At 46.5% G+C, this 22,185-nt stretch overlaps 1 protein-coding gene across 2 annotated transcripts; it reads right to left on the minus strand.

Annotated features, from left to right (window-relative positions):
* Positions 1 to 126: 126 nt before the first annotated feature.
* Positions 127 to 18,937, minus strand: TSPAN16 (tetraspanin 16). 2 transcript variants are annotated; one of them, XM_006063920.3, is made up of 7 exons: positions 18,746 to 18,937; positions 15,813 to 16,010; positions 11,853 to 11,927; positions 10,025 to 10,132; positions 5,895 to 6,047; positions 4,965 to 5,048; positions 127 to 285 (listed from the first exon to the last, which is right to left on the minus strand). In XM_006063920.3, the coding sequence occupies exons 1-7, from the start codon at positions 18,812 to 18,814 to the stop codon at positions 238 to 240; spliced, it is 735 nt and encodes a 244-aa protein (XP_006063982.1). In that variant the 5' UTR covers positions 18,815 to 18,937; the 3' UTR covers positions 127 to 237. The 2 variants fall into 2 exon arrangements, with proteins under 2 accessions (XP_006063982.1, XP_044804616.1); XM_044948681.1 differs by having other exon boundaries at positions 10,025 to 10,276.
* Between the last annotated feature and the right edge of the window lie 3,248 nt (positions 18,938 to 22,185).

Below are 22,185 nucleotides of genomic sequence, written 5' to 3' on the forward strand. Positions count from 1 at the left end.
AACAGGACGGTTTCAATGGCAGGAAGCCATGTCATCCCGTTCAGGTACTTGGATTACAACCGCTGTCAGCTGGGATGAAAAATAAAATGAAGGAGAAAGGAGTCCAGATGAGGAGGATTTCCCGAATCTTTTATTATCAGTCTCCTTTCCAGACGCAAGGAGTGCCACAGAGAAACTGAGACCACATCTCCTTGCAGCAGCCAGTGGGGCTCAGGGGTCCTGTTCTCCCCAGGTCTGTCAGCCCAGCTTGATGAACAGCAGCAAGGTGGCAAGAATTCCTGGCAGCTGAAATGGGGGAAGAAAGAAACACTGAGCCAACATGAGGCATCTCTGGAACCCACATCAAATTTAATACACGGAGATACATCGTGATTTAGAAAGGTCAGGGCAGGGTGTGACAGACAGCAGAGGGACTCTCAGGGCCACGGTGGAGGGAATTTGGACTGTTACCACAATAAATCTCACCGGAAGGTAGAAGGAGGAGGCGTTTTGTGATGCCCGTCAGTCATTCTCCCTTTGTTTCCCCCAGATCTCATCTCCACCCTCTGGGTCCTGAAAACATTTCCCAGAATCCCCTGCTCCCGAGGGTCGCAAAGAGTCGGACACGACTGAGCGACTCACACACACACACACACACACACACACCTGCTCCCTAAATTCCTGTTAAGTTTGGCCAATAGGAAGTACCAATAGGAGATGGCTGGACAGAAAGAAAGGTTGGAGTATTCTTTCCCCCACTCCCTCCTCTCTTCTGCCCACCCTGAGCTCTGCAAGATCACAGTTGTGGGCAGATGGCTCCTTTTCCTTGACTCTTGCTCTTGCTACCCCTTCAGGCATAGGAAAAGTAAAACCTTCCTATGTGGCTAGCCCTCATTCTCCTTAACCCTGCTGATACTTCCAAAAGGGGCCCCTGAAAACTTTTATTTTTTAAGTTTTTTTGTTTAATGTGGACCACTTTTTTTAAGTCTTTGCTGAATTTGTCACAATACAGCTTCCGTTTTATGTTTTGGTTTTTTGGCCACAAGGCATGTGGGATCTTAGCTCCCTGACCCTAAAAATGTCGTAAAAGGACCCTGTAGGACTTCCCTGGTGGTCCAGTGGTTAAGAATACACCCGCCAATGCAGGGTACATGGGTTCATTCCCTCGTCTGGGAAGATCCCACATGCCACAGAGCAACTAAGCCTGTGCACCAAAACTACTGAGTCCTTGCTCTAGAGCCTGAGAGCTACAACCACTGAAGCCTGTGTGCCTAGAGCCCATGCTCAGCAACAAGAGAAGCCCCTGGAACTAGAAGCCTGTGCGCTACAAGGAAGAGTAGCCCCTGCTCACTGTAACTAGAGAAGGCCTATGCACAGCAACAAAGACCCAGCACAACCAAAAACAAACAAATAAATGAATAAAAGTAAGGGAAAAGTCATATATATATTTATATATTTTAAATGACTGTGGGGGCTGAATTCTGTTTCTTGCTAGGATCTTGACTGTTTTGACTTCCCTGGGGAGGATAGTGTGATATAGTCTGCAAACAAATATTCAATATAAATGTGTACAATGAAAAAAATCCATTTAAAAATACGAATCAGACAGATGAGACTCATTCATATCTTCAGATCAGATCAGATCAGTCGCTCAGTCGTGTCCGACTCTTTGCGACCCCATGAATCGCAGCACGCCAGGCCTCCCTGTCCATCACCAACTCACGGAGTTCACCCAGACTCACGTCCATCGAGTCAGTGATGCCATCCAGCCATCTCATCCTCTGTCGTCCCCTTCTCCTCCTGCCCCCAATCCCTCCCAGCATCAGAGTCTTTCCCAATGAGTCAACTCTTCGCATGAGGTGGCCAAAGTACTGGAGTTTCAGCTTTAGCATCATTCCTTCCAAAGAACACCCAGGGCTGATCTTCAGAATGGACTGGTTGGATCTCCTTGCAGTCCAAGGGACTCTCAAGAGTCTTCTCCAACACCACGGTTCAAAAGCATCAATTCTTCGGTGCTCAGCCTTCTTCACAGTCCAACTCTCACATCCATACATGACCACAGGAAAAACCATAGCCTTGACTAGACGAATCTTTGTTGGCAAAGTAATGTCTCTGCTTTTGAATATGCTATCTAGGTTGGTCATAACTTTCCTTCCAAGGAGTAAGCGTCTTTTAATTTCATGGCTGCAGTCACTATCTGCAGTGATTTTGGAGCCCAGAAAAATAAAGTTTCACACTGTTTCCACTGTTTCCCCATCTATTTCCCATGAAGTGATGGGACTGAATGCCATAATCTTCGTTTTCTGAATGTTGAGCTTTAAGCCAACTTTTTCACTCTCCACTTTCACTTTCATCAAGAGGCTTTTTAGTTCCTCTTCACTTTCTGCCATAAGGGTGGTGTCATCTGCATATCTGAGGTTATTGATATTTCTCCTGGCAATCTTGATTCCAGCTTGTGTTTCTTCCAGTCCAGCATTTCTCATGATGTACTCTGCATATAAGTTAAATAAGCAGGGTGACAATATGCAGCCTTGACGTACTCCTTTTCTTATTTGGACATTGTTCCATGTCCAGTTCTAACTGTTGCTTCCTGACCTGCATACAAATTTCTCAAGAGGCAGATCAGGTGGTCTGGTATTCCCATCTCTTTCAGAATTTTCCACACTTTATTGTGATCCACACAGTCAAAGGCTTTGGCATAGTCAATAAAGCAGAAATAGATGTTTTTCTGGAACTCTCTTGCTTTTTCCATGATCCAGCGGATGTTGGCAATTTGATCTCTGGTTCCTCTGCCTTTTCTAAAACCAGCTTGAACATCAGGAAGTTCACAGTTCACATATTGCTGAAGCCTGGCTTGGAGAATTTTGAGCATTACTTTACTAGCGTGTGAGATGAGTGCAATTGTGTGGTAGTTTGAGCATTCTTTGGCATTGCCTTTCTTTGGGATTGGAATGAAAACTGACCTTTTCCAGTCCTGTGGCCACTGCTGAGTTTTCCAAATGTGCGGACATATTGAGTGCAGCACTTTCACAGCATCATCTTTCAGGATTTGGAATAGCTCAACTGGAATTCCATCACCTCCACTAGCTTTGTTCGTTAGTGATGCTTTCTAAGGCCCACTTGACTTCACATTCCAGGATGTCTGGCTCTAGGTCAGTGATCACACCATCGTGATTATCTTTTTTTGTACAGTTCTTCTGTGTATTCTTGTCATCTCTTCTTAATATCTTCTGCTTCTGTTAGGTCCATACCATTTCTGTCCTTTATCGAGCCCATCTTTGCATGAAATGTTCCTTTGGTATCTCTGATTTTCTTGAAGAGATCCCTAGTCTTTCCCATTCTGTTGTTTTCCTCTATTTCTTTGCATTGATTGCTGAGAAAGTCTTTCTTATCTCTTGCTATTCTTTGGAACTCTGCATTCAGATGTTTATATCTTTCCTTTTCTCCTTTGCTTTTCGCTTCTCTTCTTTTCACAGCTATTTGAAAGGCCTCCCCAGACAGCCATTTTGCTTTTTTGCATTTCTTTTCCATGGGGATGGTCTTGATCCCTGTCTCCTGTACAATGTCACGAACCTCATTCCATAGTTCATCAGGCACTCTATCTATCAGATCTAGTCTCCTAAATCTATTTCTCACTTCCACTGTATAATCATAAGGGATTAGATTTATGTCATACCTGAATGGTCTAGTGGTTTTCCCTACTTTCTTCAATTTAAGTCTGAATTTGGCAATAAGGAGTTCATGGTCTGAGCCACAGTCAGCTCCTGGTCTTGTTTTTGCTGACTTTATAGAGCTTCTCCATCTTTGGCTGCAAAGAATATAATCAATATCTTGGCTGGTGGTAATCTGCAGAAAAACAGTTTCATGTGAAGCTTCCCAGTGGCTCAGTGGGTAAAGAATCTGCCTGCCAATACAGGAGACGCAAGAGATACAGGTTCAGTCTCTGGGTCAGGAAGATCTCCTGGAGAAGGAAATGGCAACCCACTTCAGTATTCTTGCTGGGAGAATCCCATGGACAGAGGAACCTGGTGGGCTACAGTCCATTGAGTTGCAAAGAGTCAGACATGACTGAAGGGGCTGAGCAGAGGCATGAAAAATCAACATGGGGAAAATGTGAGAAAAACTTCCAGGGCTCAAGGGGATGGACATTTTTTCTAATGAACAGCTTTATTGAGATGTAATTCATTTATCATACAATTCACCTTTCTAAAGTGTATAGTTAAGTGGTTTGATTCCTTTACATTTAACGTAATCGCCAAGAAAATAGGATTTATGTCAGCCACTTTGCTATGTTTTCTATTTGCCTTTTTTGTTGCTCTTCTTTTATTCATTCATCACAGCCTTCTGTTCTGTTAGATGTTTTCTTTTTTAAACATTTATTTGTTTAGCTGTGTCGGGTCTTAGTTGCAGAATGCAGGCTCTTCACTGCAACATTCAGGCTTCTGTAATTGTGGGGACTGGGCTTAGCTGCCCCAAGGTATGTGAGATCCTAGTTCCCCAACCAGGAATCAAACTCACCTCCCCTGCAATGGAAGGCAGATTCTTAACCACTGGACTACCAGAGAAGTCCCCGTCTGCTGGATATTTTCTAGTGCACCATTTTAATTCCCTTCTTGTTTTTATTATATTTTAAAATTATTTTCTTAGTTGTTGCCCTGGGGAGTATGATGGACATCTTAACTATTCATAATCTAGTTTGGATTAATACTAAATTAATCAGTACCATACAAAAACTCCTATATAGTTGTGTTTTCTCCAACATGCTTTGTGTTACTCTTGTCATGTAAATTACATGTAAATTAAATCTTCATATAAGTACAGTTTTATGACTGTTGCTTTATGCAGCTGTCTTATAAAAGAGGTAGGAGACTAGGTTTAACAACCATTTCTGTCTTTTGTCACTGCTGTGTCTCAGTGTCCCAAACAGTGCTTGGCACACAGTAAATTAAAAGACCTCGGTGTGTCCCAGAGAAGCTGGAACTTACCTGCATCACTGCTGTCCCCAGACAGCCCCCACTCAGGTTGGTGCTCTGAGTCTTGGTTATTTTCAGGAGCTTAGGGAAACAGCCCTGGGGAAACAAGCATCAAAGTAGGAGGGACCTGGTTAGAGACTAGTGGATTCCAAAGTGAAGTGAAAGTCACTGGGTCGCATCTGACTCTTTGCAACCTCATGGACTGTACAGTCCCTGGAATTCTCCAGGCCAGAATACTGGAGTGGGTAGCCTTTCCCTTCTCCAGGGGATCTTCCCAACCCAGGGATAGAACCCAGGTCTCCTGCATTGCAGGCGAATTCTTTACCAGCTGAGCTACCAGGGAAGCCCTGGTGGATTCCAAGGCCCCATCAACCCCTACAGGTCAGATTTTTTTCACAAAGTAATTTATTTATATTTTTTACTTTTTTTTTTGCCTCATCCACTGCATGTGGGATCTCAGTCCCTTGACCAAGGAGGGAACCCTTGCCCAAGGAGGGAACCCTTGCCCCCTGCAGTGGAAGTGCAGACTCTTGACCACTATACTGCCAGGAAAGTTCACCCAACACGATTTTTATAGAAGTTAGTAGGAGGAATTCCCTGGCGGTCAGGTCAGATAGTTAGGACTCTGCTTTCACTGCTGAGGGTTCAATCCCTGGTCAGGGAAGTAAGATCCAGCTAGCCCCTCGGTGTAGCCAAAAAAAGAGTCTCTGGCCCTCAGGGTCTACCTAGGTGATGCCTGTGTTGCGAGGGTGCTCAGTTGATCAGTGGTGTCCGACTTGCAATCCCATGGAGCGCAGCCCATCAGGCTCCTCTATCCATGGGATTTTCCAGGCGAGAATACTGGAGTGGGTTGCCATGTCCTCCTCCAGGGGATCTTCCTGACTCAGGGATTGAACCCAGGTCTCCTGCATTGCAGGCAGACTCTTCAAAATCTCCAGTTACCTCCTGGTGGATGACGTCTGCAGACACGTTGTGTCCATCACAGTCCACAGTCCCTGGGGATTTACAGCAGCACCGGGGGTAGGTGTGACCTGTCACCCTTTCAAAGGAGGAGCCAGAAAAATCTGTGTAGTTCTTCACTCCACAGCACTTGAGCTGCAGAGAGGAGAATAAACACTTGAAGACTCCCTTTCAAATATCGAAATAATCCAAACAATAGAAATCACAGTCACCATGGCTACTGTTTAGAGCAGGCAGTCGCATTATTCCAGGGCCTGTGTTAAACACCGCCCTTTCTCACTCCGTCATGGCTCAGAACCCTCCACAACTGTCACCTTACTTGAGGTAGAAGCTGAACTCTTCACCATGGCCCATGGGGCCCTGCATGATCCTCCCCATCACCTTCTCATCTCCCTGCTAGGTCCCTTGAACTCACCCAGCTGCATATTGGTCTTCTCTCTGTTTCTTTTTTTAAAAATTATTTATTTATTTACAGCTGTGTTGGGTCTTTGTTGCTGAACGTGGGCTTTTCTCTATTTGTGACGAGTGGGGGTTATTCTTCGTTGCGGTGCACGGGCTTCTCATCACAGTGGTTTCTTCTGTTGCAGAGCAAAGCTCTCGGCTTGAAGGCTTCAGTAGTTGCAGCTCACAGGCTCTAGAGCGAGGTCTCAGCAGTTGTGGTGCACGGGCTTGGTTGCCCCTTGGCATGTGGAATCTTCCCAAATCAGGGATCGTACCCGTGTCCCCTGCACTGGCAGGCAAATTCCTATCCACTGTGCCACCAGGGAAGTCCCTCCTTTCTGTCTTTTTCATTTTTTAATATTGACTGTTTCTTTTTATTGTTTGGTTTTTGCTAAGCAAAAGGGATGAGACAAGATGAGGGTGGTGGTGGTTTATCTGCTTCAGTTGTGTCTGACTCTTGTGACCCCATCAACTGCCACCCACCAGCCTCCTCTGTCCATGGGATTTCCCAGGCAAGAATACTGGAGGGGGTTGGTATTTCCTTTTCCATTTCTCTCTGTTTCTTAAGCACACTTAGTAAGCATCAGCCTCAGAGTCTTTACATGGCTACTTGTGGAGTGCTGTTCCCTCAACTACCTGCATGACCTACTCCCTCACTTCATTCAGGTCTCCAGCCCTGTATCAGTCAGGCCAGGCTACGTGATGCTGCATAACAGACAGGTCTTCAATCTTAGCAGTTCCTCTCTCACTCACATGACCTGCTCATCCTAACCTGGCAGGAGAACTCCACTTATCAAGGTCTCTCAGGGACTCAGGCTGGTGAAGCAGTCACCATCCAGATGGTTCCACTACTGGGCAGAAGGAAAAGAAAGGTCTAGAGAGCCCTGCACTGACAATTACATAATTTGGCCAGGAAGTGACTCATATTACTTCTCATTGGCCAGAACTCATCAACGATCCCCAACTGACTATAAAGGACTAGGACAGGCCATCCACTGTGTGTTAAAAATAGATGACAACTAGTATACAAGAGGAAACAAAATCCTCTCTCTTTCCCTGCCTGGGTTTCTTCATAACACTCAGCACTCCTGCCACCAGTCTTGACTTAGTGGTTTCTTGTCTGTCTCCCTACCCAAGTGTCAGTAACACAGAGCAAAGGATTTTTGTTTTGCACCCTGCTTTGTCCCTAGACTCCTGAACACTGCCCAGCACACAGCAAGTGTTCAACAAAGATTCATGGAAGGACAGCCACCTAAATGTTCATAGACAGAGGAATGGATAAAGAAGATGTGCTACATATATCCCGATGGAATACTACTTAGCCATAAAAAGAATGAAATAATGCCATTTGCAGAAATATGGATGGACCTAGAGCAAAGCAAGTCAGAGAAAGGCAAGTATTATATGACATTGCTTATATGTGGAATCTAAAGAAAAAATAATACAAATGAACTTACAAAACAGATAAATATAGATATAGAAAACAAACTTATGGTTATCAGAGGAGGGATAAATTAGGAGTTTGGGGATTAGCAGATACACACAGCTATATATAAAATAGACAAACACAAGGACCTACTGTATAGCACAGAGAACTGTATTCAATGTTTTGTAATAAACTATAATGGAAGAGAATATGAAAAAACCACTTTGCTATATATCAGAAGCAAACACAAAATTGTGAATTAACTATACTTAAATTTAAAAAGATTAGTGGAAGGACTGTATGAATGAATGAGAGGTACTTTCCACCATCTCAAACTTCAGAAGCCAAAACAGGGATGCACGCAAGTCCCCTACCCATCATGTGATGCCTCCAGAGCCTGAATTTGACCCCATACCAGTTCCTGGGCCCCAAACTCAGACAGAAAACATTCCTACATACAGGCGATGGCTTTTCCCTTTCACATGCTTCCTGGCCTCACAGACCCTTCTCAACTATCTGCCTCAAAAACTTAGATGACACATGGAGGCCGGTCCTGCTCTTTAAACACCAAGACTAAAGAAATAAATCCTGGGGACTTCCCCGGTGGTCCAGTGATTAAGAATCTGCCTTCTAAGGCAGGGGACGCAGGTTCGATCCCTGGTTGGGGAACTCTGATCCCACATGCCATGGGGCAACTAAGCCGCAGCGCCTCAACTATTGATCCTGTAACCACAACTGGAGAGAAGTTTGCTCATCACAATGAAAGATCCCAAATACCGCAACGAAGACCCAATGTGGCCAAATAAATAAATATATATTAAAAAAAGGAAATAAATCCTAACACCTCAAACCCTGCTGACGGGAATATAAAATGGACAGTTGCTGTGGAAATCAGTATGAAAGTTCCTCAAAAAAATTAAATGTAGAATTATCAGATGATCCAGCAATTCCATTTCTGGACATACACCTAAAAGAATGGAAAACAGAGACTCGGAGAGATATTTGTACACCTGTAAACCCAGTGTCCATTGACAGTATGTGTGTACTGCTAAGTTGCTTCAGTCGTGTCCAACTCTTTGCAACCCCATGGACTGTAGCCCACCAGGCTTCTCTGTCCATAGGATTCTCCAGGCAAGAACACTTGAGTGGGTTGCTGTGCCCCCCTCCAGAGGATCTTCTTGACCTGGGGATCGAACTCTCGTCTCTTATGTCTCCTGCATTGGCAGGTGGGTTCTTGACCACTAGTGCCACCTGGGAAGCCCCTGTCCATGGACAGAGAAATGGATAAATAAAATACAGCCCACCCATACAAAGGAATATTATTCAGACTTAAAAAGGAAGGAAATTCTGACACCTGCTATACCATGGATGAACCTGGAGAATGCTTAGTGAAATAAGCCAGACACAAAAAGACAAGTACTGCATGATTCCACTTAGACAACCTCCCTGTGTCTGAGCGTCCCCAGTTGCTCAGTCATGTCCGACTCTTTGCAACACTATGGACTATAGCCCGCCAAGCTCCTCTCTCCATGGAATTCTCCAGGCAAGAATACTGGAGTGGGTGGCCATTTCCTCCTCCAGGGGATCTTCCTGACCCAGAGATAGAACCTGCATCTCCTGCATTGCAGGCAGATTCTTTACCAAGCCCATATGAGGTCCCTAGACTCTTGAGAGTCACTTGTACTGCAAGGAGATCCAACCAGTCCATCCTAAAGGAAATCAGTCCTGGGTGTTCTTTGGAAGGAATGATGCTAAAGCTGAAACTCCAGTACTTTGGCCACTTGATGCAAACAACTGACTCATTTGAAAAGAACCTGATGCTGGAAAAGATTGAAGGCAGGAGAAGTGGATGACAGAGGAAGAGATGGTTGGATGGTATCACCGACTCGATGGACATGAGTTTGAGTGAACTCCAGGAGTTGGTGATGGCCAGGGAGGCCTGGCGTGCTGCAATTCATGGGGTCGCAAAGAGTCAGACACGACTGAGCAACTGAACTGAAAGGAGTCATATTCCTAGAGCATTGTAGAATGGAGGGTGGTGGCTGCCCGGGGCTGAGGGAGAGAGAAGGAGCCTTTGTGGTTAAAGGGGACAGTTTCAGTTGTGGAGAGGCAGGCTGGCGATGGTTGCACAACCATGTGAATGTGCTTAATGCCACCAAACTGAGCACTTAAAAATGGTTAAGACGGTAAATTTATGTTATGTGTCTTTTATTACAAAAATTCTTTTAAAAAATGTGAATCTCACCTTCTCCATGACCAAATTCCATCGCATGGAATAGTCATCTGGCTCCTTGTAACCTCTGTAATTCTTCCTCAGGGTCACGAAGTTGTGCTCCAAGGCCACTTCTCGAACCTCAGCGATGAAACGGGGAGCGGTGAGCACAGAAAACAGCAAGGTGCCCATTTGGTGAGGTTTCTTGGGGACTCGGGGTGGGGGCGGGGAAGGGGACTTCCCGTCTGCTTCCTTCCTGGCCCCTCCACCAGCCAAGGGTCTGCGCTGGGGGAGGAAGAACTCGGGCTACGTCGGGCCTGCCCCCCACCCCCCAGAGGGACATAAGCAAGAGCGTGGGTGTGGAGCCCAGCTCATCTGGCTGCGTTCATCCTCGCAAACCGTTTTGAATCATCTGCTCTTTTGAATCGCCCACTCGCCCGCTACGCCCCTGACTGGGTTGCAATTCGATTAGGGACTTGAAAATCATCTTTAGCAACTGAATCTCTCTCGGCACAAAAGGCGCGACTTTAATTTTCTGTGTGCGTGTGTGTGTGTGTGTGTGTGCGTGTGTGTGTTTGAATAGAGGTTTAAATTTAAAACCTTTTTTTTCCCCCTAAAGAGGTAAAATAATCACATGGTTCAAAATTCACAAAGCACAGACGGTAAATCATGAAAAGTCTCCCTCCCACTTTTTTCTTCCAGCCGACAAGTTTCTCCCACTCCATCCAGGGTTACAGTTTCCTGTGTCCCCAAAGAGATATACTACGCGTGTCAAAGCAAAGAATATTCTCCTTATTGTTCTCCTTGCTTCGTACTACTCTCTCTCACTGTTCGGCACCCGGCTACTCTCATTATTCGGCGTCCGGCTGTTTTCAACAAGAGCATTAGCGGCTCTTGGTAGCCTGCTCAAATCCCGGGGGCTTCGCTTATTTCTGTGTCCGGGAGCCTGACATCCCGGGCTAACGACTGAGGTGCTCTACGTGGCCTCAGTACGCATGCGCCCTGGGAGCAGCCCTTAAACAAGGACTGATGAGAGGTGGTGGATCAATACTGCAGCTCCCTCGCCCCTTGGGTGGGGAAAATAGTTGCGTTCTCTTTGCGTCCCAGCCAGGATTGATCCCAGTTGTACCGTGTAAGCTTTTAGGGGCTACATTCCCTTCCCTGCTTCACTGCTCATGCCCCCTACTGGTGCTTCTTGGGATCATCACTCAAACCAGGAGCCTTCAAATCCTTGTCTCAGGGTGGGCCTCGCCGGAGGTAAACAAGACTACGTTCTGGAGAATGTACCGTCTCCTATACATACAGCCTCCTCCTTCCTTCTTTCCAGCTGCATCAGGCTCCCTTGTCTGGATTATTATAAATTATAATCCCCCTCCCCCCAAACTGATGCTCCAGTAGGACAGAAGCGACCTTTTGCACATCCTGGTATATGTATGTCATGCTGCCTACAAACAAGCATATCCTTGGATAATTCCCAGAGACCAGATGGTTGGGTCAAATCCGTGCTTTGCCATTTTGATGGATATTGCTAAACAGCCCTCTATTTTGAATTCATTTCAAAACCGCAACAATTTTCACAGCGTTTCCCATTACCATCCCCCGCAAGCCTCACCGCAAATGCAGCAGAGAGGTCAGATTAACCCAGCAGGTTTTTTGAGGACAGCCTTGGCGGAGAGGGCTGAGGTTTTTGGCTTTTTCACCCCATCTCTAGAAACTCAGTCTCCCACCGTCAGGAGATCTTGGAGGGCGTGGGTGCCTGGAGGGGACGGGGTGGGGGTGGGGCCCGCAGAGGGGAGGGGGCGGGGCTCTATTGATTCCATCTATTTTTAATGTGGAGTGGGAGAAGCCGTCCTGTACTTACAACCGGGAAGAAGGCAAGGACCACCGTGGCAGCCGTGATTTGCACAATGAGAATGATGACCATGACCAAGAAACACTGGAAGACACAGAGCGGGGCGCGGGGTGGAGGCTGGGAGCCTGCTGGAAGTCCTTACACCCCCACCCCGAGGCCTCCCTGTAGCCTCTTCAGTTTGAAAAACTGGGGTTGGGTGGTGGTAGGGTGGGAGGTGGGGTGGGTGGTGGGGGTAGCAGGGTGGGAGGGTTTAGAGGGGGATTTTATTTCTTCCTTGTGTCATTTTCCTGGATGTTGTCCAGGATGCTGGCAGTGGGGTATTCTTAAGAGCTAATAGCTAGAACCCCATTTCATGCCCAGCACTTTCTGGGAGTCCCAGAGCCCTAAGAGGGGACTTCTGACTGTGTGTGCAGACAGCAGGTCCTGAGTACGTGCTAAGTCACTTCAGTTGTGTCCGACTCTTTGCAACCCCATGGACTATACCCCGCCAGGCTCCTCTGTGCATGGGATTCTCTAGGCAAGAATACTGCAGTGGGTTGCCATGCCTTCCTCCAGGGAATCGAACCTGAGTCTCCTGCATTTCCTGCATTGGCAGTGTGTTCCTTAGCACTAGCACCCATCTAGAAAGTCCAGAGAGCAAGGAGGGATAGAAAAGCAGGAGGGACAGTGGGGACAGAGAACAGAGGCAGGAGGGCATTCCCCAGCGGTCCAGTGGTTAGAACTCCATGCTTTCACTGCCGAGGGCCCAGGTTCAATCCCTGGTCAGGGCACTAAAATCCCACAACCTATGCTTTGTGGCCAAAAAAGGAAAAGTTGCCGGGAGAAGAAGCAGGGCCAATAAATCTGATATGTAAATTGGGGGGAGGGGTGATAAGACTGAAGGGGAGGTGCCAGATGACGGGTGGATGAGTGCCAGGGAGAAAATATCAACATATGCTGCCTCATGTTTCCAGTGAAATTCACATGCCTGGTGGGAAACAGTGGAAAATACTGTGAGGGGAAGGGGTGTCCAAGAAAGGTCAGCTCCTGGTCTCCCTTCATCTATTTCTACCTATGCCTATTATTATTATCAGTCCCTTGGACAGCAGGAGATCAAACCAGTCAATCCTAAAGGAAATCAACCCTGAATATTCATTGGAAGGACTGATGCTGAAGCTGAAGCTCCAGCACTTTGGCCACCTGATTTCGAAGAGCTGACTCATTGGAAAAGATTCTGATGCTGGGAAAGATTGAGGGCAAGAGGAGAAGGGAGCAAGAGAGGATGAGATGGTTGAATGGCATCACCGACTCAATGGACATGAGTTTGAGCAAACTCCGGGAGATGGTGAAGGACAGGGAAGCCTGGTGTGCTGTAGTCCATGGGGTCATAGAGTCAGATACAACTGAAAAACAGCAATAGTATTTCCCAACCTCTGGGTGAGGCATCCAGAAGACAGATAGCCAGGCATCAAAAAGTCCTCTTGGTGACTTCTTCAGAATCTGTCCTGAATCTACCTACTTCTAATGTCCACCAGGGCCCCACTGGGTCTAACCTGACTATCCCCCATCAGGACAAACACAGTCCTTCCACTCTGGTCCTCCCCTCACGGTGTTCCCTCCACAGCCACCAGAGGGCGCATCTGTCAGAGCACAACTCTGCTCAGATCCCTCCGTGGCTCCCAATGCCATCAAAAGGACTTTACTTTTGTGGATGAGGTCTCAAGAGGATTTGGATGGACCAGAGGCTGAGGGTAAAGTCTACTGAACTTGCCAGTGGGTTGGACTGTGGTGTGAGAGAGAAGGCTCTTTGATCCCTCCAAGTTAAACTATGGATAAAATAGTGCCCACAGGGATGTCCCTGGAGATCCAGTGATTAAAACTCCCTGATTCCACTGCAGGGGGAGCAAGTTCCATCACCATATGCTGGGCTTTAAGGCTAAAAAAGCAAAAAGTGCCCCCCCCCCATGCTATTGATCCTGTATGCATCCTAGACAGCATATTAAAAAGCAGAGACATCACTTTGCAGACAAAGGTCTGTATAGTCAAAGCTATGGTTTTTCCAGTAGTCATGTATGGATGTGAGAGTTGGACCATAAAGAAAGCTGAGCCCTGAAGAATTTATGCTTTTGAACTGTGATGCTGGAGATGACTCTTAAGAGTCCTTTGGACTGCAAGATCAAACCAGTCAATCCTGAAGGAAATCAACCCTGGATATTCATCAGTAAGACTGATGCTAAAGCTGAAACTCCAATACTTTAGCCACCTGATGTGAAGAACCAACTCATTGGAAAAGCCCCTGATGCTTGGAAAGATTGAGGGCAGGAAGAGAAGGGGGTGAAGAGGATTAAATGGTTGGATAGCACTACCAACTCGATGGACATGAGTTTGAGCAAACTCCAGGAGATAGTGAAGGACAGGGAAGTCTGGGGTGCCGCAGTCCACAGGATTGCCAAAGGTCGGACACGAACATGACTGAGCGACTGAGCAACAACAACATCCTATAGAAGAGAAAATGAAATATTGCAGGCACAGGACTGGTTCAATAAATACTTGTTGAATGAAGTAATCAAGAAAACTAGAGATGATAGATATTCAGGGAGGTGGAGAGTGAGGATGGATTCTTTAAGAGTAGGGGATGTTGACTCTCTGGGAGATTGCTAGAGCAAGGATTGCCTTGAAACCTCTAAATCAAAACCACTGGAATTTTGCAGCAACACAGTCGGGGAAGATGCTCGAGGCAGGGACTTTCCTGGTGGTCCAGTGGTAAAGAATCTGCCTTCGATGCAAGGGATGCCAGTTTGATCCCTTGTCTGGGCACTAAGATCCTACACACTGCAGAGCAGCTAAGATGCTGTGCTCCAACTAGAAAAGCCCTTGGGCCACAAGGAAAGATCCTACCTACCCCAACCAAGACCAGACAGAGCAAAAAAAAAAAAAAAAGAGAGAGAGTGCTTGTTTAAAAACAAAACAAAAAAGATGTGGAGACAGATTCAACTTAAAATGGGATGATCAGTTCAGACAAGATTGTAAGAGAAGCGGGAATGGGGACTCTGGGAGCTGGATGCTGGGCAGACATTTGGCCGAGGCTACATGTGAGAACGAGCAAGACATGTAAAATCTGTGACGTGATCTGCTGATCATGCTCAAAATATTCATACTCCATGCATCTGACCATGTACTTGTGCTGCATGGCAATTACTATAGTGTTGTATTCATGGGGGACATATACATGGGCCAACAGAACAGAGCAGTGTGCACAGAACAGACCTGAGCATAATGGAAACTAGCAAAGACGGAGGAGGACTGGATGGGCCAGGCGGTAAGTGCAATAGTATTTCACACAACTAGGAAAAAAAAAAAAGAAATCAGATCCCTACCTCACACCACACACACACAATCAAACTCCCAAAGACTAAAGAGCTAAGAGTGAGAAAGTAAGCCTTAAAATCACGGGAAGAAAACCTAGGAGGGTATAATTTATGCACTTGGGTAGGGGAGGGGTTCTAAATGAGACCCATCACAAAGAAAAAGATAGGACTCCCCTGGTGGTGCAGTGGATAGGAACCTGCTTGCCAGTGCATGGGACACAGGTTCAATCCCTGGTCCGGGAAGATTCCACATGCCTCAGAGCAACTAAGCCCTGCACCACAACTACTGAGCCCACATGCTGCAACTTCTGAAGACTAGAGCCTGTCCTCTAGTCCTAGAGCCTGTCCTCCACCCACAAGACAAGCCTGAACCCTGCAACAAGGAGTAGCCCCCTGCTTGCCACTAGAGAGACTGCACGCAGCAATGAAGACCAAACACAGCCATAAATAAATAACTTTTTAAAGTTATTAAAAAAAAGAAAAAGATGTTTGCATCTGGTGTTCTTTAAAAGACACCATACACACTATAAAATAGGAAACATCAAAGGAGTTTAGAACACCTGCAAGGAAGGATTCAGACACGACGGAAGAGTTGTGGGGTCTGTGTGCAGATGCAACTTACAATCAAGAGGGTGCCTCTGCTTTCCTTGGCTGCTCCATGCTGTCTGGCGAAGCCAAGCAGCACCGTGACGCTGCCCATCACCAGGCACAGGTAGCCAACATGAAACAGGTACTCAGAGGACAGACCAAGGACCTTGGTCAGGACAGCCCCTCTGAAATTCACATAGATGCTCAGACCAATGAGGATCATGCCAGAGAGCTTTAGGATAGAAAACATGGGAAAGCAATCTGTTAGTTGTATACAAATCAAACTCCTGGAGGAGGCAACAAAGGCCAATAAAATCAGCAGAAACATTTCAAAACTCTTAATGCCCAGAGTTGGTGAGGATGTAGAGAAACTTTCCATACTCTGCTGCCAGGCAACAGCCTTTTTTGAGGGAAGCGGCAGGAGGATATTTTGTAATTGGTATTTAAAACGTTCAAGGTTTTGCGGTAAAATTTTTACCCAGAAATTCCATTTCTAGACATTCAACCTAGGAAAAATAGTTACACATGATGAGCCTCAGAACCAGGGAAAAATGTTGGAAATAATTGAAGCAACCAATAATACAGATTGGGTAGGTAAATCATGGTACCGCCTTGCAATGGGATCCTAGACAGTTATTTTAAATGATGCCTGTAAGACAGAGGGTGGCACATTTTTTTTTTGAAAAGTCCCCAATATTGTGAGCTTTGCAGGCCATACATTCTGACTCAGCCAGTGTATCGGATTGCAGCCATACATGTGCGTGCGTGCGTGCGTGCGTGCGTGCTCAGTCACTTCAATTGTGTCTGACTTTTTGCGACCCCATGGACTATAGCTGCCAGGCTCCTCTGTCTGTGGGATTCTCCAGGCAAGAATACTGAACTGGGTTGCCATGCCCACCTCCAGGGGATCTTCCCAACCCAGGGATCGAACCCACGTTTCCTGCGGCTCCTGCGTTGCAGGCGGATTCTTTACTGCTGAGCCACCTGGGAAGCCCAGCCATACACAATTCATAAACAAATTTATTTTATTTACAAATAAATTTTATCTATTTACAACATTGTACTTCACCAACTTCTGTTGTAGGAGAATGTTTATTGATACACAAAGATGTTTTTAAGGCCTATGTTTAAAAAAAAAAAGATTGTCAGCAGTCATAGTCCTTGGTATTTATCTAACAGAGTTGAAAACTTATGTTCACATAAAAACCTGCACATGGATGTTTCTAGCAGCTTTATCCATAGCTGCCAAAACTTGGAAGCCACCAAGATGGCCTTCAGCATATGAATGGATAAACAAACTATGGTACATCCAGACAATGGACTATTGGCACTAAAAAAAGCATGAGCTGTCAAGCCAGGAAAAGACATAGAGGAAACTTACAGGCATATTGCTGAATGGAAGAAGCGAATCTGAAAAGGCTACATGGTTTATGATTCCAAGTATATGACATTCTGGAAAAGGCAAAACTATGTAGACAGAAGAAAGATCAGTAGTTGCCAGGGGCTGGGGGGATGCGGGGTGACAGGTGAAGCATAGAGGATTTTTAGGGCAATGAGACTATTCATACGATGCTGACATGGTAGATACACTTGTGAAAAGCCATAGAATGTACACCAGGAAGTCCCTGGCAGTTCAGTGGTTAGGACTCCATGCTCGCACTGCAGGAGGCACGGGTTTGATTCCTGGTTGGGGACCTAAGATCCTGCAAGCCGGAAGGCATGGCCAAAAGAGAAAACAATGTACAATGTACAAGGTTATAATGATATCAATGCCTTGCCTGTGTGCTCAGTCGTGTCCGACTCTTTGCAACCTGGTAGACTGTAACGTGCCAGGCTCCTCTGTCCATGGAAATTTTCAGACAAGAATACTGGAGTGGGTTGCCATTTCCTCCTCCAGGCGATCCCGACCCAGGGATAGAACTCTTGCATCTCCTGAATTGGTAGGCAGATTCTTTACCACTGTGCCACCTGGGAAGCCCCTGATATCAGTGTAGGTTCATTATAACAAATGGACCACTCTGATTTGGAATGTTGACAGGAAAGGAGGCTGTGCGTGTGTGGGGGGCAGGGCTTACATGGGAAGTCTTGGTACCTTCTGTTCGATTTTGCTGTGAACCTAAAAGTTCTCTAAAAAGAAGCCTATTTAAAAGGAGGAAAAACTTACAATTTTTCAAAAGAGGAAAAAAAAAATGAAGATGCTAAAGCAGTCACATACCACGTTTGTGTTGCTGTTTTTAAAGGTACATAGAAAGGTCTGGAAGGATTTAATAATGATATTTATTGAGCCATGTTCCCATGACAGGCATCAGCCTTTTAAATGCATTATCTTGTTTAATTCCCATCAAGATGATGCCACACAGGTGAAGAAAGTAGGAGTAATATTTAATTTCCTTCTCTTTTCTGGCAACCTTTCCTCATACAGTCTTACTACTGAAAACAGTGACTGCTTCAGCGGTGCACATTTCAGGTTACTATTTTTTTTTTTAATTTGTTTGCCCTGGGTCTTAGTTGTGGCATGTGAGATCTAGTTCCCGGACCAGGGATCAAACCCGTGCCCCCTGTGTTGGGAGCACAGAATCTTAACCACTGGACCATCAGGGAAGTCCCGTGGGTTACTTTGTAGGAAGAAAAAAAAAATGGTTTGAAAAATGTAAAGGACCAAGAGCAGAACCATTCTCTCCTGCCTTTCCAAACAACTTTCATTTTAGAGCTGAGTTCTTCCACCATTGACCCCCAGGTCCCCCAGAGTACACAGTTCTGCTTGATTTAGCAGCTCTGGGTTGGTGGAAGCGATGCCTGTTCCCAGTGCATCCTGCTCCTCGTCCGTCTGCCCTACATCCCTCCTGGGTCCCTGGGGACCACAGATCCGGATGCCAGCGAATTTGGATCAACTTATTTCTGTCTTTGAAGGAGCCAGCCATGGAGAAGGGCTGCAAAGCCCCAGGGTCCGGGTTGTGACATACTTACAACAGTAACACCATTGAAGAAAGAAAACAGTTTCTTCAAGGAATAATATGGAATGTGCGTTTCAGCCATGTCAGCCAAACTGGGGTGCCCTGACCAGTTAAGTCAGCATCTTCCTAAACCTCTGGGCTCCTGTTTCCCAAGATGGTAGAGGTCTGGGGAGTTGGGTGGGGTTACCAAAGCTGACTTGCTCTGCCCCTCTCTCTCCTGGCTGTTTGATCCTCAGCTGGGGAGGGGCCCCAATGGCTGCCCCTCTTCAGTCACAGCCTTTATCACATCACAATCAGATGCTGGAGCGAGGCTCCCAGCGCCAGGGAAACGAGTGCCCCAAACTGTGCCCTGCTGGTTCTTCATCAGGAATGGAGAAGAAGTCACTCTGTTACGGCCCGCCCCCAGATGCTACCCAGGACCTACAGGGATAATGCTCAACATTATAGTGGTCAACATTATTGATGTTGGTAGTGGTCAACCACTCATGTGGTTGATGCCCCTGCTGACTGGGGGCTCCAAGTGGATATGTGTGTGGGCTATCCAACTCATGGCTGTGCTCCCACAGCCTGATACACAGTAGTGCTCAAGAAACCATTGTGGAATGAATGAATGAAGAGGTTCCATGAAGCAGGAATCTAGCTACAAGCCATCGGGTTCCTCAGCCCCTGGCTTACACATTAGCTCACTGGGCTCAGACTTCTTACATGGCTCAGAGAGGCCAAGGTAACTGCCCAAGACCACACAGGAAGCAGGGCCGAGGCTGGGCTTTGAAGCTCCAAGAGTGACACAGAGGTAGGAACCTCGGTCCGCTTCCCACCTGAGAGCCTGTACTTTCTGCATCTGAGGCATCCTTGGCCAGAGCTGATGAAGATATCATCCTTAAGCCAATAGTCATTGATCAGTGGGTCTATGATGAAAGAAGCAGAGAGGGCATTTCAGGGCGAAAACTGTGCATGCAGGCACTGAAGGCCCCCAGGCCCAACTCCTGCAGCCACTAGCCCTCACGGTCTTCTGGACCGAAGTCCATTTGGGTCCAATCCTGGAGGCTCCTCTGTCCAGCTCCTGGGCTGGAGTGTGTCTGTGACCAGGTCCTGGAGGGCTCAGGGGTTTCACGATCTTCTGTGATCCCCAGGGCACAACTCAAAGAAGGGAAAAAAAAAAAAAAACTTTCCATTTGAATTCATTTAATGAATGTTGTTTGTCAAACTGCCTGATTCTAGAAACATGTAGAACTAAGCCAGATGTTCGTAGATGCGTGGCTGTCTCCTCTCCGGACCACGGGTCACGTTCACAACTAGGAGTGTGTCCTTCCATATCTTTCTCTAAAAGGTCATTTTGGAAAAAAAAGCCCCGGAGCTAGATGCTGAGGTCCCGAAAACGGGGGGCGCAAATGTTTGAAGAACACCGGAGCAAAGCAGGACAGGAGAGGGGTGGAGTTAATGAGGGCGGGGAAATGAAGGGTGGATAAGGACGGGGAGGGTGGCAGGCAGAGTGGTGTGGCCTCAGGGGCGCGGTGGAGCGCCTGCCATCAATGGACCGCTAGAATTGGGAAGCTAGATCGGATGCAGAAGGCTGCAGGAAACTCTCCGAGGCGCCTCGCCCCCGCGGCAGCCCCGCCCCCGGCTTCCCTACCAGGCAGAGGCCCAGATCCCGGCCTCTCGCACCCCCTGGTGGCCATCATCGGAAGCACCTGTGCCCCGGCCCTGGCGCCTCCCAACGCGTCTCCATCTACACCACCCGTCCCAACCCCCGAGCCTCCGCTCAGCCCTCAAGTGTGAGGGAATGGAGGGACAAGAACCATTCCCAAGTCCCTCCAACACACACCCATTGAATTAATGCGGAGAGACAGAATAGTGCAGGCATCCGGCGAATTGCAAATTCAAGACACGGACCCCCCCAAAAAAAAAAAAGCATGCAGAAAACTAGTGCAATTTATCAGGCACAGTTCAAAGGTTCTAGAAAACAGTGAAAAATTCCCCTTGAAGGATAGATCCCAGGGATAGAACACAGCGATTAGGAGGACACTGAAATACCATGGTAGAATAACAAGAGTCACTCTAGTATTTCCTTAACTACAGGGCTTAGGGTGTGTTGAGGGGCTTCCCTGGTGGCTCAGACAGTAAACAATTCGCATGCAACACAGGAGACCTGGGTTCGATCCCTGAGTGGAGAAGATTCCCCAGAGAAGGGAATGGCTACCCACTCCAGTATTCTTGCCTGGAGAATTCCATGGAGAGAGGAGCATGGAGGGCCACAGTCCATGGGAACCCAAAGAGTTGGACACGACTGATCAACTAACACACACACATACACAGGGTGTGCTGAGAATCCTAATGTATTTCTCCACATGCTTGGTCTCCTTCCTTATATTTTAGAAGTTTTGGAAAAGCACGATTTTCAAGAAAACAGTGTCAGATTAAAAATAAATTTTTAAAATGTTTATAAAAAAGGAGACAATGTCTTACACACACAGCATTTATATCAGTAGTCCATGTTGGTCTATGAACTGTCCTTAAATTGATGTATTTGTCATCAATAGCAATAACAGAATTCTCAGGACTTTTTAAAGCATATGGATTGTGGGGAGCGGATATCCCCCATAGGAATTTCTACAACAGATTTATTCAGACGCACATAGACCGGTAGTTAACAAAAGCTTGCTTTTTAAATTTTTCTTTTCTTTTAGTTTTTATTGGAGTATAGTTGCTTTGCAATGTTGTCTTTCCACTGTACAGCAAAGCAAACCAGCCATACATATACATATACATATTTGGCTCAGGGGTCAAGAATCCACCTGTTAATGTAGGAGACATGGGTTCAGTACCTGGCTCGGGAAGATTCCTTGGAGGAGGAAATGGCAACCCACTCCAGTATTCTTGCCTGGAAAAATCCCCTGGACAGAGGAACCTAGCAGGCCACAGTCCATGGGGTTGCAAAGAGTTGGACATGACTTAGTGACTAAAGAACAACAGCAATATATATACCCCCTCTGTTTTGGACTTCCTTCCCATTTAGGTCATTATAGGGCACTGGGTAGAATTCCCTGTGCTGCACAGTAGATTCTCCTTAGTTATTTTATATACAGTATCAATAGTGAACGTCTGTCCATCCCAATCTCCCAATTCATCCTATTCCCTTTTCCCCCTTGGCATCCACACGTTTGTTTTCTATGCGAGTGATCAAATCTTTTCTGGAAAGGGCCAGAGAATAACTGTTTCTCACTTGTCACTCCGCTGTTGAAGCCTACACAGTATATAAATGAGCAATATGTAAATACACGTAAACGAATGGGTGTGACCACATGCCAAAATGCTATTTACAAAAACAGGTGGTAGGCTGTAGTTTTGCCAACACTTGCTCTAAAGCCTAGTTTGAGTTAGTGAATGATTAGAAATAACCTAAATGCCTTCACAAGGGGGCTGCTTAAGTATGGCATGGTCCAACGATAGGGA

The sequence above is a fragment of the Bubalus bubalis genome, chromosome 9, assembly GCF_019923935.1.
Source record: "Bubalus bubalis isolate 160015118507 breed Murrah chromosome 9, NDDB_SH_1, whole genome shotgun sequence".
NCBI lineage: Eukaryota > Metazoa > Chordata > Mammalia > Artiodactyla > Bovidae > Bubalus > Bubalus bubalis.

Coding starts and splice junctions, on each gene's coding strand:
- TSPAN16 (XM_044948681.1), bottom strand. CDS start 18,814: ATGGCTGAAACGCACATTCCATATTATTCCTTGAAGAAACTGTTTTCT. Junction 10,277..11,852: donor TCCTTGCCTTCTTCCCGGTT/GTAAGTACAGGA, acceptor TTCCTCCCCCAG/CGCAGACCCTTGGCTGGTGG. Junction 286..4,964: donor TGGGGACAGCAGTGATGCAG/GTAAGTTCCAGC, acceptor CCCCCATTTCAG/CTGCCAGGAATTCTTGCCAC.